This window comes from Microcebus murinus, chromosome 27 (assembly GCF_040939455.1).
Source record: "Microcebus murinus isolate Inina chromosome 27, M.murinus_Inina_mat1.0, whole genome shotgun sequence".
Taxonomy (NCBI): Eukaryota; Metazoa; Chordata; class Mammalia; order Primates; family Cheirogaleidae; genus Microcebus; species Microcebus murinus.
In genome coordinates this window covers 18,029,261-18,045,678 of record NC_134130.1, presented here as the reverse complement: position 1 = coordinate 18,045,678, position 16,418 = coordinate 18,029,261, and the positions used below count along the sequence as shown (strand labels likewise).

The following is a 16,418-nucleotide window of genomic DNA, read 5'->3' as shown; positions in this document are numbered from 1 at the left end:
TTTCCTGTGAATGTTTATTCTACATGGGCAGCTGCTTTTTTGTGTGGGATAAAGCAAGACTCTCTTTTCTCGAATATTTCCCCAATAGCATCTTGAAATGCCATGTAAAATATTAAAATTAATAAATAAAACAATTTATTCTCCAGATAGATGAATGGCCTAACAGTTTTTATAAACAGTTTTTATAAAGGCAGATGGTCTTCTATGTTCCCAAAACCTAGGCTTTTGATTCAGCATATTTTAAGTTTTACTCATTCACTAAATAGTCTTGAACAGTTACCACTTCCCAGGAGTAAGGAAACATGAGAAAAAAACAAAAGAGGGTAAGAAAGGAAGAAAAGGAAATAATAAACTGTCACTCTGCAGTAAGAATGCCACCTTACCATTATTTAGTTCTTGTTTTTCCTGCTTTCCACTTAAAAAATTATAAAGTCATAACAATGAATAATACAAGTAAAGCTGCCTAACTCAATACGTGATGAGTTATGGAAAAAAGTTAATAATATAGAAGATTCATCTGTTAAAGTTTAAAAAATGAAATTCATGCTATCATATTAAATATATGAATATGTATAAAAGTACAAGTTGTCATATTTAAAGGAATGACTATGGATAGTCTTGTTTAAAAATTTTTCACTGACACAACAGCCAAGACCAGAAAAAGAAATGTATTCAAAATGTCAAATGTGGCCGGGCGTGGTGGCTCACGCCTGTAATCCTAGCACTCTGGGAGGCCTGTAATCCTAGCACTCTGGGAGGCCGAGGCGGGCCGGATTGCTCAAGGTCAGGAGTTCGAAACTAGCCTGAGCAAGAGCGAGACCCCGTCTCTACTATAAAATAAAAAGAAATTAATTGGCCAACTAATATATATAGAAAAAATTAGCCGGGCATGGTGGTGCATGCCTGTAGTCCCAGCTACTTGGGAGGCTGAGGCAGGAGGATTGCTTGAGCCCAGGAGTTTGAGGTTGCTGTGAGCTAGGCTGATGCCATGGCACTCACTCTAGCCTGGGCAACAAAGCGAGACTCTGTCTCAAAAAAAAAAAAAAAAAATGTCAAATGTATATGTTCTATATACCAAACTCCAGAACTTGAGTATAGACATATATAAGGTTTAAAATAAAATTTACTGATACAATAAAACTTCACATTAAAAAATTTCAAATTTATAAATCTCTCAAACTGACATGTCCTCAGAACCAATTTAAACCCAAGTAGTTCACAGGATTTACAGGGCAATTTTTTCAGAAGACAGAAAAGTTTTACCATTATAATAAAAATGATACCTGAGGGAGGGCACCATAATTCCATATATAACCCTTGTGAGGAAAGATATTCGCCGCATAGCGTAGCTTGCCATTCTTTACATCTTGTTTAATAGGATTCAATGGTTCCTCAGTGGCAATCTAAGCAAATCACAGGGAAAGAAAGGGAGAAGAGGATAAGAAATGATCAATCCTATAACCAAGTAGTATTTTTAAAATCTGTTTTTCAGACTAAATATTCATATTCGAACTTAATGATCAAAAGTACCCTAAAATAAATTAAGCCAACTCTTATTATTAATTTATAGTACTATATAAGACAAACTATCTGGAAAGGAAACATTAGATTATTTATTTAGGTATTCTATTTATGTATTCCATTATTTCTAACACAAATAATAAAATTATTGAAATGGAAAGAGGATAAAGATTAATCAACTTGCTTTTTGTTACTAATCTCAGGCTTTTTATTACCCTCAGTCTTCTAATAAGCTTAACTCAAAGATTCTTACCATATACTCAATAGTGAAAAACTGAAAGGCTTTCCTCTGAGATCAGAAACAAAACAAAGATGCTCACTCTTGTACTTCTATTCAACATAGTACTGGAAGTCCTAGCCAGACCAGTTAGGCAAAAGAAAGAAATAAAAGGCATCCAAATAGAAAAGGAAGAAGTGAAATTGTCACTGTTTGCTGATGACATGATCTTATACATAGAAAACCCTAAAGACTGCACCAGAAAACATGAGAATAAATGAATGCATTGAATTTGCAGGACACAAAATCAGCACAAAAATCATCAGTGTTTCTATACGCTAACAAACTATCCAAAAAAGAAATAGAACAATGTCATTTACAATGACAAAAAATTAAAATACTTTGAGAATAAATTTAACCAAGGAGGTGAAAGATCTGTAAACTAAAAACTATAGAATATTGATGAAAGAAATTGAAGACACAAAAAATGGAAAGATATCCCATGTTTACGGATTATAAGAATTACTATTGTTAAAATGTCCATACCCAAAGTGATCTACAGATTCAATGCAATCGCTATCAAAATTCCAATGACATTTTTCACAAAAACAAATAATCCAGAAAAAAACACACACAAAAAAGAACAACAAAACAAAAAAGTTTAAAAAAAAACACAAAACAAACAAGAAAAAAACAATTCTAAAATTCATATGGAACCATCAAAACCCCGGAAGAGCCAAGGCAATCATGAGCAAAAAGAACAAAAGTGGAGGCATCGGCCAGGCACAGTGGCTCACACCTGTAATCCTAGCATTCTGGGAGGCCAAGGCAGGCGGATTGCTCAAGGTCAGGAGTTCGAGACCAGCCTGAGCAAGTGGGAGACCCCATCTCTACTATAAATAGAAAGAAATTAATTGGCCAATTAATATATATAGAAAAAATCAGCTGGGCATAGTGGTACATGCCCGTAGTCCCAGCTACTCAGGAGGCTGAGGCAGTAGGATCACTTGAGCCCAGGAGTTTGAGGTTGCTGTGAGCTAGGCTGACGCCACGGCACTCACTCTAGCCTGGGCAACAAAGTGAGACTCTCTCAAAAAAAAAAAAAAAAAGTGGAGGCATCATACCACTTGATTTCAACTATTCTACAAAGCCATGGCAACTGAAGTGGTATGGGACAAGTTGAGCATCCCATCTGAAATGCTCCAAAATCTGAACATTTTTGAGTGCATGACACTCAAAGGAAATGACCATTGGAGTGTTTCAGATTTTTTATTTTCAAATTTGGGATGCTCAACTGGTGAATATAAATGCAAGTATTCTGAAATCAGAAATACTTCTGATCCTAAGCATTTTGGCTAAGGGATGCTCAATCTGTACTGGCAAAAATAAAAAATAAAAAAAAACCCAGATACATCAACCAACAGAACAGAAAGCCCAGAATGAACCCAAGCACATATGGTCAGTTGATTTTCAACAAAGTGCTAAGAACAGACAATGAGAAAAGGATAGTCTCTTTAAAAAATGGAGTGGGAAAACTGAATAGTCACATGCAGAAGAATGAAATTGGACCCTTATCTCATACCACATACAAAAATCAACTCAAAATGGATTAAAGACTTAAATCTAAAAACAGAAACTATAAAACTACTAAAAGGAAACATGGGAGGAAACCACATAACACCGATCTGGGCAATAATTTCTTGGATTGGAGCCCAAAAGAGCAGGTGACAAAAGCAAAAATATACAAATAGGATTGCATCAAACTAAAAAGCCTTTTACAGCAAAGGAAACAACAGTATAAAGAATCAACCTACAGATTGAGAAAAAATATTTGCAAGCAATACATCGGATAAGGGGTTAATATCCAAAATATATGAGGCCAGGGCGTTGACACCAGCCTGGGCAACAAAGTGAGATCCCATCCCTACAAAAATTTTTTTAAAAACTTAGCCTGGGTGACAGAGCAAGACCACATCTCTTTAAAAAAAAAAAAAAAACATATATATATGTGTGTGTGTGTGTGTGTGTGTGTGTGTGTGTGTAACTCAAACAACTCAATTAACAAAACAGAAAACCTGATTAAAAAATGGAGAAGGGACCTGAGTAGACATTTCTCAAGGACAACATACAAATGGCCAACAGATGTACAGAAAAATGCTCCACTTCACTAATTAGAGAAATGCAAATTAAAATCACAATGAGATATCATCTCATACCTGTCAGAATGGCTATTATCAAAAAGACAAAAGAAAATAACTGTTGGCAAGGGATGTGAAGAAAAGGGAATCCTTGTACACTGTTGGTGGGAATGTAAATTAGTACAGCCATTATGAAAAACTGTATGTAGGCTTCTCCATCTAAAAACAGAATTATTTTTATGATCCAGCAATTGCACTTCTGCAAATTTCAACGGTTGTCTAGGAACTAAATACATCTCAGAATCTATTTAAGTAAACCTTGAAAATATTTGCCATTTTCAAAGAAAGGAGAGAGAAAATTAAATAAATATGACTATAACAAACTAGAGAAGCAAAATTGAAAAAATACTATCTTTAACCACTTTGATACCAGTGTCGACTATAGTTGATAGCCACAGATGAACGCGCACAGCGACTTTTAGCCGACAGCCATATGACTTTTCTAATTTTTCATTTATCAAAATAAAATTGTGAACCTATAAAAATAACATAATGAAAACATATATGTATATGTTACTTATTCTGATTTATATTCCAGTAAAGCTGCCTGTAAAGTAAAACAAGCTTTCAGTGCTTTCAAGCTTTCCTCATCACACAAGAGCAAAACAGATTCGCCGGCAATGCACAGCACAAACTACCGTGCAGACTATGAGTGCCGGCTGTGGACAAGGTTTCGCGGCCGGTGAGCACGGTACGGAAGTGGTTAAAGTATATACTCAGCTTTAAATATTTTCTCAACTATCCCAAATTCAAAATATTATGCCAAACAACTTGAAACAGTTTTTATATCATTATCATTATTAATTCGACTTTATATTAATAGAATATATCCATACCTCCATTTTAGCATTTGTCCACCGAGGTACTTCTACAACCATATTAAACAAATTCTGTGGTTAAAAAGAAACAAAAAACAAACAGAGAACATAAACATTTTTGCCTCTCTCTTATTTTTTCATTTATCTCCTTTACAAAAATGCTTTAGGTTTATCTCCCACCAAAAATGTTTAGAATCTGCATCATATATCTGTCTACCTGTGATTGAAATTTCTTCTAAAAATTAGAGAAATTGTGAAAAACACAGAATTTAAGCCACCATGTCACTTGAGCACTACTGCACAGTGTCAGAGGTTACTGCATGTCTGGAAATACCTTTGTAGTATAGTGACAGAACTAGAACGAAGTCAAGAAATGTGTTTAGATTTTTATTTTCCAACCAAAATAGAGTGAGAGACTGAGTTCCTCATGTGAGGATTCAGTCTCACATTGCTAATCTGGAAAGTAAGTGTGATAATCTCTGTCTCATTCCCCACACAAGGTTGTTAGGAAGATCAATTCTATAATTTCAAATGAACACACAGAAAATTAAAAAGTAAAATATTTTGAAAATTATAAAACAATATTTAAATCCAAGTTTCGATCACAATGTAAAATTAAGGATATCAATGTAGGCCATTATATAGTTCACAAAGAGTTAGACTAAACTTGGTAAATTTAGCTTCTGTATCTAGCAATTTTAGATTCCTTAAAGTTACAAAAGGACCACTGCTTCTTATTTTTTTGATTCTGAACCTTGTAGAATGCTTAAACACAGGAAGACTCTAGGTCAATGGTGAGTAAAAATAATTTCCCATAGTTAGCCTTACAAAGAGGAAGTCTTAAGGTGAAAGCTGGTTTGCAGGCCATTTTGACATCAGTAACTAACAATTTATCATGGAGAAGTGATTCTTTAAAACAGTGCACTCCAAGTGCAGCCACGGACCAGTGCTAATCTGCAAACTGATTGTTATTCGCTCACTGAGAAACATTTATAGCAATTTGAAAGAGTAATTTTTACATGTGTTGAATCTAATAATTAAAAATTGGAACTTGAATTACACTTTTCTAATAATTCATTTTGACTGATTTTTTTAAAAGTATCAGTTATGACAGATTAGAAATAAACTAACAAAAAAACTAGCTCTTCACCACAGATCATTCGGGAAGCAGTGATTTACCATACTTTTCAATCATTCCACACATCAAAATCACCAGGCCAGTTTTAATCAATAAAGAAAAAAAAAGATTCATAGAGCTCCACCTCTCACCTATCTGAATTCACCTGGTATGGGATGGAGCCAGGGCACTGCTTAAATGTTTAAAGTCTAAGCAATTTTCACATGCAACCAGAGTTGGTTTAAACACTGCTAAACAATATCACTGGGGGTTTCTCAGTGAAACACGGAATGCTATTAATTTAAATAATACCATTAGCACAATTAAATGTAAATATATGAGCCATAAAAATAATCATGTTTTTAATTAAGTTTTTCTAGACAGGACTAAAGATTACAAATAGCAAAACCACAAATCCAGGAGATAAAGCTAAGAATGAATGCTCAAAAATTGCTCCTTAGAGTACATCTCATGCCTATCTTAGCAACCTCATATACAGTCTCACTGTTATGTTTCATTGTTTATGCTCTTGCATGAGGCTCCCTGCACCTGTTTAAATAGGTCTGAAGTAGTGTTAAAAAGAAAAACCAAAGTAAATGGCAGATGTTCACGTAATTTATTCATCCCTGAAAGCCCGCTATAAGAGAACAAATGCATGTGGATGAATACTTAGAGGTGACAGAGAAGACCAAGTTCATGACTATCATTTTACAGAATGACACCTACCAAAGCCATTCACAGAGACTTGAATTAGGCCAAAAGAACAACAGATGATGCTGAATGTTAAGCCTGCAAACCACACTCTCCCTCCTCATTTGCTCCTAATCACTAAGAGCTTATTTCCAGCTGGCCTTTCTTCTCTCCAGCTAAAATCCATTTGGCCTATAATTTTTTAAAGCCAATGTTAGTCTGGTTTTCCTAAGATTAGTGTTAATTATAAACCAACAATGGTCTGCCAAAAGTTATTAGCAAATCAAAAACATAAAGGGGACACAAATCAAATCAGAAAGTTGTGTATGTGGCAGGGACACTGAATTCCTCCTTCAGTCCTTTTTTTCTCCCCATTTTTTCCTTGTATTTTTATTGCACAAATCAAAAACAAAAACGAAAAACGTGTATTAAAAACCAGTCAGTAGAAATCCCCCTTTTTTCCTCTCTTAAACTTTTAAATAGACTCAAATCAGACAGTCTTCAACATATAAACTGTGTTCTAAGAATAATTTTAATTTGGCTATCTGGACTCAGAGTATGTTTTTCCCATTGAAACACCTGTTCCAGGTTCATACACAAAGTCCCTAGGGACCTATAAAGCCTTGAGTCCCTGAATGTCCACCCAGCATCTAGGGCAGTGGTTCTCAAACTTCATGTTTAGGATGCACCTGGGACACTGTTGAACATGTAGATTTAACCAGACCCCATAAAGCAGAGGATCTGATTTAGTAGAGATGGGATGGGGCCAGGGATCTGAATTTTTAACAAGTGCTCTAAGTGGTTTCAGTGTAGATGGTTCAAGTACCATCTTGACAAACATCAGTTTAGAAAAATAAAAGATGGAGATCAGGCAAAGGTTGTAGGAATTAAACTGCCCCCACAGCTATGTTTGGAAGTGGATTCAAAGGCTGGGATCCTAAGTTTCAGCTGGGATAGAGAATGAATGGAAATAAGGCTGGAAAGGTAAAAGGGGGCACGAAAAGCTGCCTGGCATCAGCAGGATAAAAGGACACCTGTGTGTAGCAAGAGCTGAGATGACAGACACGAATCAAATGCTCTGGTCCTACATCAAGAACTCTCAAAGGTCTGACAGCCACATATTTAAAAGGTATTTTTAGAATATATTTATTTTAGCATAATAGTTTGAATAACTGTTTTTCTTCTCCTCCACTCCCAAAAGACTGTTGTTCCTGGATTCTAAAACAGCCTCTCAAACCATTTTCTCACTTAATAATAATAAAGATAAACTGACCAATGTTCATGGTGTACATTTACTTTAGACTATCTGCCATGATAAATAACCTGCTACTAAAATCTGGATTCCTTTCCTAAAGGTTTTTCACTTATAAAATGAAATGGTAATGAAGTACCTAGAACATTCACATTCATAGAGACAGAAAGTAGAATAGTCGTTACCAGAGGATTAAGAGAGGGAGGAAAGGGGGAGTTGTTGTTATATGTGTTCAGAGTTTCAGTTTGGGATTATGAGAAAGTTCTAGAGATGAATGGTGGTGATGATTACACAGCTATGTGAAAGCACTTAATGCCACTGAATTGCACACTGAAGATTAAAATGATAAATCTTATATTATGAATATTTTGCTACAATAAAAACACTACTTGGTGATATCTGCCCTGGCTGCCTTAAAGAAATACATCAGAATACACATGAAAGTCTTGCGGAGGAAAAATTTAGAAGCATTTTACAAATGCAAACTATCACCAAAGTTTTAACAGACAGTATAAAACTAATTCACGAAAATAAAAACTTTTGGACACACCTCATATTCATCATTTCGTGCTTTCTTTGTAGGAATGCCATTCTCCTGTAAAAGAAAAGATGGTATTTATGATTATGGTCTTTCATGAAAGAATACAGTTTCATTGCATAGCAATAAAAATATGACTATTGTATGAACATTCTACTACAGAGGCTGTCCAGAAATCTGATTCAGCAGAGAACCCGCCAAATTTCCGGTTAGTTTTTCCCCCAGGAAGTGTACCCCCAGTGAAGAGAGCAAACTATTTCATAAAATAAATCATCAGAGAAGCTAAACCTTTTTCAAGTATATTTTCCCAGTTATTATAAAATAAGCAAAGGCTCTGTTCAGTCTTTAAGGAAAGAATGGCAGTTTCTAGTGATCATGCTTAAAACAGTCATTTCATTATTGAGATGAAACTCCAGGGAGCATGACTAACAAGCCGTGAAAGTACTCAGCGGCACCTCCTGCCTGCGAATTCCACCAAGGTGTGATTACAACTTCTCCACCAAGCACTTTTAAATTAAAAGACTACGTGGAAGGTGGGGAAGAAAAATTATACCATTCGCAAATGCTCACCCAGTGTGCATAATGTCTACACACCAAAATGACTATTAATGAAGGAAACAAACAGAAAAATAATTATTTCCAAGTCAGTCCTGAAACACTACTTCTGTTCCTAATATTCAACGTCCCAAAGTACAAGGTACAAGAGTTCTAGTCATTACAGGCTGGGAGCTAAGGAAAGCTATTTATAGAACCCGCCTGTGTACCAATCTCCCCATGTCCAGGATTCAATGGCCGGCCTCCTCAATTTTGCCTAATCTCAAATCTCATATTCCCCAAAAATACATCCCGCTTTAGACAGTATGTTATGCCCACTAATATGTTTCTAGCTCCCTCTTTGTTCCACTTTCACCCATCCCTACTACACAATTCTGAAATACAGCTCTATTATTATTGTTTTGAGTTCAGTTGTCATATACAGATTTTGTTGTGGTATAATCCTGACAACATCCACCAGGAACTTTTTCCATTTCCCTGTTGTATTTTTTATAGCACTGAACATTATCTGATTGACTTGTTTGTTTTATGGTTATCTGTCTCCTCCAACTACGTGGGAACTACATCTCATTCATTACTCCACCCCCAGTGCCTGTAACAGTGTCTGGATCACAATAAAGATGCAATGATTATTTATTAAATCAATAAATTAATGAACAAATGAATGCATGCACTTTTGGCCAGAAGCAAGGAGAGGTGATGGGAGACATAAGATATTTAGGTTTGATAGTTCACTGGCCAAAACAAAACATATGGACATGGGAACGAACGAACGCACACACACACACACACACACACACTGTCTGTCTCTCTCTCTCTCTCACAGAGATACACACAGTAACAGTTCTTTCTGCCTCTCTTTGGTTTCTTTCTCTCTCCAGATTATATGACCCCTTGTCCTATAGCTGAGCATTTAAAAGCAATGAGCTGGAGGCATCACACACGGGAAATGAGGAGTACCTGTTCTGGATATACAGCACCTAAATTCAACCCCACGTCCACAACAGACTAGACTTGTAACCATGGGCAGGATACTCAAACTAACAAAATAAGGGTAAGTAACAGTAGCTTCAGAAAGACTGAGATAATGTATGTCAGGCACTGAGTACAGAGCCTGGCGAAGCACCATAACCACCTGATAAAATTCTCCCTATTACTATCCCTTTTGCCATCACTATGGGCAGTTCCATACTCTGAAAGACCGGAAGGCAGACAAGATCCCACTGCAACCTTCCATAACCTCTGTGTGACGTGTGACATTCAGCCTCTGAGGGGAGTAACCCCAAGGACCTTGGTCCAAGGTCAAACCATCCTTGCCTATGAAGCAGCTTCCTCCCTTCTCCATTGGCCTCTACCCCTGTGTTGATCACCCCACAGTACTAGAAAACCCAATTCCATTAACTAGCCCCAGATGATCTCAACCTAGAATGTAGTCCTGGTTATTAGCCTAACAACTGTGCCCCCTAAACACATTTGATTATTCACTACTTGGATTTTAAGGAAATAACTTCCAACTGATGATGATCATTAATATCCAGCACCAAAAATGTCATCTTACCAACTAATTAGGAGAGACCTCAAAATGTCCCAATAATTCTGAGGCCCAAATCAATGATTCTAATGCCACAGCAACTCTCCTCAACTGGTATCTTTTACACCCTGACAACTGTCAAAATGATTTTAAAGTCTGAGAGAATAACTATTAAAACACCATCATTCTTTCCCAGCTTGATTTTTCTAGCACCTATTTCATAGAGTGGGTAAAGAGCATGAGCGTTGTGGACAGAAATGCTAGATTCTGGGTCTGGCACTTACCAGATGTGTGATCTTAGAGAAGACAATAAAATTGCCTTCAGCCTCAGTATCCTTGGAGATAATAATAGAAACTCATAAATATTAAATCAAGAAACACATGTTCACATGGTGATTAGCAAATAGAAAATAACCCACAAATATATTATTATTTAAAACAAATCTCTTACTAATTTCCTAAAGTATTATCCTTAAATCCTTATTTCCTACTAAATTCTAAGCTTTATGAAGCACAAAGACTCCTTTCTCTCAAGTCCTCCTGGAAGAAATCTATTCTCATACAAATTTTAATTCATAAAGGAGGCTTATGACCCTGTTATAATAACTCCTATTTCTCCTCCTGATTTCCAACCGCATTCTTTCCTTTCAAGGTTCTTTCAAACACCATTTTATGGTGATATTAGAAGTATATATTTTCATCCCCCAAATGAGCCAAAACAATACCTCTTTAGAATCCACCTTCAGAGGGATATCATGAAAGGGGGAAATGTAGTGACCAGCTACATTCTCTGGAAAGAACAACAACAAAAAAACATTTAAGCAACAGATACACGGTTATTTATGGTAATAATATTCATATCCCCTTTCAAACATACCCACTTTTTTCAAAGCTAACTTTTAACTCCCAATTTAAAGTTTTATTTAACTTTCAAACCTTGCCCCCATCTGAGGGTCAAAGAGAAATATATACCAACTCACCCAAATTTGGGTTGCTCAAATTATTTACTTATTCCTGTGACTTAAAGCATCCAAAGCAGAAAATGTCTAAAATTAGATTAAAACACAAAACATGAAAACTCTCACTTTTGAAGAAACGATTCAGTGAATTGGATTAAAATTGATGCACTCATTGCAGAGGTGAATAGGAGGTGAAGTGACACAAGCCCACATGGCAAGTCACTAACAGGGCCAGGCTGGCACCAACGAGGGGCCTGAGGGTCACCACAAGGATGCTCTTCCCCAACCATCCTGTCTCACTTTAGTGCTGTTTCTACAAAGCTTGACACTAACAACAACAAAAGTATTAGCTCAATCATTTATTTTGATTCTTCTTCTTAGCAATAAAGGGAAACCGTTTACCGAGGTGAGGCTCCAAGCTGTTCTCCCTCCCAGTGCGCTACTGCAGCAGAGACTGGGGATGCATTTGCAAACCGGAAAAAGTTTTCAGCCAAGCGGTGCTTTGCTCATGTTTTTCTTTGAAGTGAGACAAAAATCACACCGCAGTCCGGCATATAGACACGATCTGGGTTTTAAAAAATATCCCATTTAGGCCGGGCGCGGTGGCTCACGCTTGTAATCCTAGCACTCTGGGAGGCCGAGGCGGGCGGATTGCTCAAGGTCAGGAGTTCAAAACCAGCCTGTGCGAGACCCCGTCTCTACCATAAAAATAGAAAGAAATTAATTGGCCAACTAATATATATATATATATATAAATCAGCCGGGCATGGTGGCTTGTGCCTGTAGTCCCAGCTACTCGGGAGGCTGAGGCAGGATTGCTTGAGCCCAGGAGTTTGAGGTTGCTGTGAGCTAGGCTGACGCCATGGCACTCACTCTAGCCTAGGCAAGAAAGCGAGACTCTGTCTCAAAAAAAAAAAAAGAAAAAGAAAAAAAATATCCCATTTGCAACCCTCTTTACGGAAGCAACTCATCGCTTCCCCTTACCTGGCTCAGCCGAAAGGAGCTTCCTGGCAATCGGTCCCCACTGGCCCAGCAAGTGCTGTTAGCAAAGGGCTATCAAGGCCAGCGCCGCCACCTGGTGGCCGGTGCGGAGACCGCGTGACCCAGTGTCGCCCACCCTTGGGACCCTTTTCCGCCAACTCTTGTCCAAATTCACCTCAGTACAACTTTTTATTCTTTTCTGCCCTGTTTATCCAGCTGGGTGAAAAAAAAATACTCATGGCGCTCTAGTTCCATAAAAACCACGAGTGTGAAGCGTATGTGCAGCTACTACAGAGACAAGTTGGCAGTGAGAGGCTGACGTGGCCTCCGAAACGCCCCCAGTAGAGGCCCGGACCCCAGGGGAGGCCGCCGGATTTTCAGCCTTCCTCGACACCTTCAAGAAGCACCTACACCGGCGGGGCCAGGCGCAGCGGTTCATGCCTGTCATCCTAGCACCCTGGGAGGTCGAGGCCAGAGGATGGCTCAAGGTCAGGAGTTTGAGACCAGCCTGAGGAGGCGCGAGACCCGTCTCTACTAAAAATAGAAACAAATTAATTGGCCCACTAAAAACATATAGAAAAAATTAGCCGGGCATGGTGGCGCATGCCTGTAGTCCCAGCTACTCGGGAGGCTGAGGCAGGAGGATCACTTGAGCCCAGGAGTTGGAGGCTGCTGTGAGCTAGGCTGACGCCACGGCACTCACTCTAGCCTGACAGAGTGAAACTCTGTCTCAAAAAAAAAAAAAAAAAAGAAGCAGCACCAACAGAGAGAAAACCTTGAGGGTGACTTCAAGGCCAACCGGTTCTTTCACAGTGGAACTGGGCCCAGAGGGAAATGACACAATCCCGCGCCCGGCAGGCAGCAAACAGGGATGCGGACCGGCGGAGCCGAGATCGAGGCCCAGGCCCGCGCGGCCAGGCCCTCAGGACCGTCCCCTCCACCCGCGCTCCGGTGGACCGTCCCTGGGTGCGCGCGCTGTCCTCAGTCAGCCACACCCGCAGAGTGCCCCGCCGGGCCAGGCCGTCCCGCACCTCCTCCGTCCGGACATTCACTGGCCGACCGGTGGTTACTAACGCCCGCGCTCCCGCCTGTGCGGCTGGTGGCGGCCCTCCTCTCCCTAGGCCGAAAAAGGCAGGCTCCGCAGACCAGACCCGCCGGGGACACACCGCCAGGCCCCGCCGGGAGGGACCGCACCCAGAGCCCCGCTGCTCCGGTCCGGTGCCGCCCGCGCCCTCCTGTTTCTCAACCGCGCCCAAAGCCGCGCCAGCTCTTGCCGCCAAAACGGCACAAAAGGCCGCACCCCGGCACGCGGCGACTTCTGGGCCGCCTCCGGGCAGAACCTCGGCGGGAGCGCAGTAAAGCCACGTGGTCTGGCCCCACGCAGTCTCCTTTCCAACGCCGCCGCCGAAAAACCTCACACCACCCAGCTAGAACCCTTCCGCCTCGCATGCAGGAGACTGGCTTTTAACTGCTTGGACCCCAAACTGCCATCCTACAAGCTTGTTTCCGTGGAAATCTGTCCCGTGTCACTGTGACGCGGTGACCTTCCGGACCGCAACCGAGTCAGAAAAATCCGAGACTTCCCGGGACACGTTCCGTCGTCATCAGTCGGAACCCGACAAGGGCGGGAGAACGGAGGCGGCATGAAGTAAGAAGTTTTTGTTTTTCTTTTCTTTTTTTTTTTTTTTGAGACTCACTCCGTCGCCCGGGCTAGAGTGCCACGGTGCTGTCAGCCTCGCTCCCAGCAACCTCCAACTCCTGGGCTCAAGCCATCCTGCTGCCTCAGCCTCCCGAGTAGCTGGGACTACAGGCATGCGCCACCGTGCCCGGCTAATGTTTTCTACGTGTTTTTAGTTGAACCGCTAATTTCTATTTTTAGTAGAGACAGGGTCTCGCTCTTGCTCAGGCTGGTCTCGAACTCCTGAGCTCAAACGATCCTCCCGCCTCGGCCTCCCAGAGTGCAGGGAGGACAGGCGTGAGCCTGGCCTGGACGAAAGTGTTGAAGACCCCAGGAATCTCAGTGTCCATCACGTCAGGCACAACACTTCAGGGAAGCTCTGTGTTCGCTCCCACAAAGTAAGCCTCGACCCGGAGCTCGAGCGGGATGGCTGCAAACAGTGCATAAGTGACAGGCGACCACGGCGGCTGCGGCCGTTACGAATAGCGACTTGAGTTCTGGGCACTGTGACTCGTGAGTTCGCAGACGCAGTGCACAGTCATTCTCGCAGCCCTGTAGACAGACGAGAGGATCCGAGGCTTGGCGAGTTCGGAAACTCTGCGGGTCGCAGAGCTCAAAGCGGAGGGGGGGATCGGGGCTCGGAGCCGAAAGCCGCCGGGCCGGCGCCGCCCGCAGGCGCGCCGGAAGGCGGGTCCCTCAGGCCCCCCGGCCGGGCGCCAGGACGACCCGGCGCTCACAGCAGACGCACGCGGCGCGGCGTCCGGCGCGAAGGGAAACGGAAGTCGCGGAGACTCGGGCCTTTCCGGTCTCGGTGCGCAGCTCGGGGCCCGAGCAGGCCCCTGAGCCCCCGGGGCCCGTTCCGTGCGCGGCGGAGCGCACTGAGGGGCGAACGTCCGTACAAGCGCATGTTTCGGGGAGCAGATCCCCGCAAACCGGAGACCCGCAGAACGGGTCCCGCCGCCGCCTCTCCGGCAGCGGTAGCCGGCGGGGCGCGGAGGGGTCTCTCGGGCGCCCGGAAGCGGCTCCGGACCCTGGCTTCCTCCCCTCAGCAGGCGGCGGCGCGGGGCCGGCGGCCGCGGGGTGCCCGCCTCCGGGCGGCGGGTGGCCCCCAGCGGCGACGCCGCGGCCCTGCCCGGTCTGCCGCCCCTCGGCGCGGACCCTGCGGGCGGGAAGGCGCCCGCGTCGGCGCCCTCCGTCCCCTCCCCGGCGCGACGCGCGGCGGCCTCGCGAGCTACTCACTGAAGAAGACGCGGTAGTCCAGCGAGCAGGGCCGGCCGCGCTCCTCGGTGCGGTACAGGGCCATGGCGCGGCGCGGCCCGGGCCCGGCGCTCGCTCCCCTGTGCAGGCGGGTGGCGGCGGCGCCCGCGCGCCAGCCCCGGCCGGTGCGCAGCAGCGGCAGCAGCGCGCGCATGGCGTCCTCGGCGGCCGCTCCGCGCGGGCCTCGCCCTGCCGCGCGCCCGCGCCCCCTGCCGCCCGGAGTCGCCGCCGGCCACGCGAGCCCGGTGGGATCCGCCTCTCCGCCGGGAAAACGGGGCGCCCGGGACGCGCCCGCGGCCGGCCCAGGGTCACAGGCGGGCAGCACGAGGCCCTCCGCCCCGGGAGCTCGCTGCCACCTATTTATCGGTGCATGCATTCATTCATCCCGCACATCTGTGCAATTATCGTGTCCCCTGTTTCACCCTGACCTGCCGAGCCCTGCGGCCTGGAGACTCGGTAGCGTCCCTGCTAGGCGTAGCACCGTGCTGGGCGCAAAATAATGTCCCTTTTGTTGGAAGTTGCTCCTGAAGTTTCCTCTCTGCCAAATCTTTCCCAGCGTAGGAGATTCCAATTAGAGAGCTATTCAGAAAAACTTGTTGGAAGAGTGGTCCACAGTTGTCCTTTGAACTCCCCTCTTCTCAATAAAAGGCTTCCTCCCCCTTTCTAGGGTCCCCGATGACCTCCGTGGTGTCAAATACGAAGGTCAATTCTCCCAATAAATAGGAGTGAGCAATCCAGAGGAAAGCAGTCAATAAGACTTTTAAAATTAGAAACTAAATCTTTTAAAGAAAAATATTTCAGTTACTGAGTACATAAAAGTGAATGCAAGAAGAGTAGCTATTTTACAGAAAGAGGCAAAGAAATGTACACTTATGGGCTTTGCAAAAACAAAGCCAAATCATTTTAATTAAAAGAGAAAACATTTTAAAAATAATCTTCTGATTTAAAATACTGCAATAAAAAGTGGATTATAAATGAGATTTTAATAAGCACAATGATTACTAAACTCATGAAAAATACAATTCTAACTTAAAATTCTGCCTCTTACTAGATATGACTTACATCTTTATGTAGATTTTAACTAATTTATAGTAATTAAGTCACAA

At 42.6% G+C, this 16,418-nt stretch overlaps 1 protein-coding gene across 4 annotated transcripts in view; it reads right to left on the bottom strand.

Moving 5' to 3' along the window:
* Positions 1-15,703, bottom strand: part of PPA2 (inorganic pyrophosphatase 2) — an 83,257-nt gene extending 67,554 nt beyond the window's left edge. For 2 of the 4 annotated variants that reach the window (XM_075998099.1, XM_012779000.3), the window contains exons 1-6: positions 15,295-15,703; positions 11,163-11,227; positions 10,722-10,772; positions 8,364-8,408; positions 4,773-4,826; positions 1,284-1,403 (exon numbers count right to left, since the gene is read on the bottom strand). In XM_075998099.1, coding sequence (XP_075854214.1) covers positions 1,284-1,403; positions 4,773-4,826; positions 8,364-8,408; positions 10,722-10,772; positions 11,163-11,227; positions 15,295-15,688 — 729 coding nt within the window. In that variant the 5' untranslated portion in view covers positions 15,689-15,703. The remainder of the gene's footprint in view (positions 1-1,283; positions 1,404-4,772; positions 4,827-8,363; positions 8,409-10,721; positions 10,773-11,162; positions 11,228-15,294) is intronic. The other 2 variants (XM_012778999.3, XM_012779001.3) reach the window with 1 other exon arrangement.
* Between the last annotated feature and the right edge of the window lie 715 nt (positions 15,704-16,418).